Here is a 1,569-nt window from a genome sequence, read left to right on the forward strand (position 1 = left end):
GCTCCTTCAGAAAAGTCAACTGATAAATGAAGGCGAACAGGTTCAATTATAAATTATACGATCTTGGAAATGTTCAGGAAAGTCATAATCGGTCAACATGTTTTTCAAAAGACGTTTTGTTCATTGCTATTTCTGGTAAACTTTAGAAATTAGCGAAATAATTTCAAAAACTCAAAACCACAAACTAAAACGAATTTCGAAATTCTCCAAATTAATTTAAAAAAAACACAGATGTTCGTAAGCATGTAAATATAAATAAATAAATAATTTAATAGTTCTTATAAAATAATTATAATGTACATAATTTAACTATTTCTTATATTTGGTTTTTCGGCGCATTTCATGATCTTGCTTAAATCCTATTTTTCAGCATATCGATGATGACGATGACGATAATTATGATTACCATTCTTTTTCAAGAAACACAGGTTGTTGAGAATGTGCATGAGAGTAAATAACTGGAAGTGGTGCGGCAAGAGGAGCAGCTTGAGCCTGAGGTATCGCACGAGACATAAGTTGTCCAATGGTAAGGATCAACAGGATCAACTAAAAAATACATAACAAAATCGTTGTAATAATTAAAGAAGAAGGGCACAGGAAAATGTTCACTTACTCCAACACCCAAACCCTTCATGGAGACAACAGTCAAGGCAGCTAAAAGTGTTGTAATAACACCAACAACAAATGCACCAGGGATTATTGCAAAGCTTATCCTTTTCAAGAAGTGATGACCGAATGTACGTCCCTCTGAAATTGATCAAAACAACAGCAAATAAAATATTAATTTAAAACTTTTTTTGTATGCACTTTTTTAAAAGACTCAACAAGTCAGGATAGAAAACTAACCAGAGACATCGGTTTCACTATTATTTGATGTGTTTTCGGAGATCTGTCGACAGACAACATCATTGATCACAAAACACATAATCACTAGGACAACAATAAGCGATTTTTGAATGAAAGCCATTTTATTAAAATTTTATTTATTAATTCGGATAATCCTTTTTTTAATTTGAAAAGTCCTTCGAATGTAACGAACGTTGCGTTATAATCCAAACTGACAATCGATTTAAAAGGAGTCGGAGCGACAAGAGGTCTTGAGTAAGCGCACGCTGCTGGTGATTAATCGATGACCGATGAACAACAATTGAATGAAAAATCCAAAGCGTAGGTGGTTTTTAATAAATCCACAGCCCAAACTAAAATAACGCCCAACATAATGAAAACGACATCACGACCCATGGAGGTAAGTAAAGGTATAGGCTTTGAACGGATCCGAACTACGAGTTGTCGAAGACACAACCACCGCACCGCTATCGCCATCCAGCACAAATCAGTGTCACAAATTTCGATTTTACAATTTTGGCTGACATGCCGTAGAAGAAGAAACAGAAGTTAAACTTTGGCTTAAAGAATTTCTTAGGCAGGGCGTTTCTTGAATATTAAGTCCGAAGAGTCTGATAAAGTTGCTAGTCTATAACTATATTGGGACAAGCAAATAGGAAATGCTTTAAAATGTAAGAACACTTTTGAAGTTCACTTCGGCTATAAAAGGATTTGCTCCACGAT

The 1,569-nt window shown here is 34.6% G+C and overlaps 1 protein-coding gene across 1 annotated transcript; it reads right to left on the reverse strand.

Moving 5' to 3' along the window:
* Positions 1 to 234: 234 nt before the first annotated feature.
* On the reverse strand, positions 235 to 1,225 carry LOC129942328 (protein apnoia). Its single transcript, XM_056051202.1, has 3 exons — positions 847 to 1,225; positions 614 to 747; positions 235 to 546 (listed from the first exon to the last, which is right to left on the reverse strand). Exons 1-3 carry the CDS (start codon positions 965 to 967, stop codon positions 403 to 405), a joined length of 399 nt encoding a protein of 132 aa, XP_055907177.1. The 5' UTR covers positions 968 to 1,225; the 3' UTR covers positions 235 to 402.
* Between the last annotated feature and the right edge of the window lie 344 nt (positions 1,226 to 1,569).

The sequence above is a fragment of the Eupeodes corollae genome, chromosome 1 (assembly GCF_945859685.1).
Source record: "Eupeodes corollae chromosome 1, idEupCoro1.1, whole genome shotgun sequence".
Taxonomy (NCBI): Eukaryota; Metazoa; Arthropoda; class Insecta; order Diptera; family Syrphidae; genus Eupeodes; species Eupeodes corollae.

Bases quoted from the DNA above. Each gene is read 5' to 3' on its own strand.
- LOC129942328 (XM_056051202.1), bottom strand. From the start codon at position 967: ATGGCTTTCATTCAAAAATCGCTTATTGTTGTCCTAGTGATTATGTGT. The intron at 748-846 runs GTTAGTTTTCTA...GATCAATTTCAG, and splicing joins TAGTGAAACCGATGTCTCTG to AGGGACGTACATTCGGTCAT. The intron at 547-613 runs GTAAGTGAACAT...TGTATTTTTTAG, and splicing joins TGAAGGGTTTGGGTGTTGGA to TTGATCCTGTTGATCCTTAC.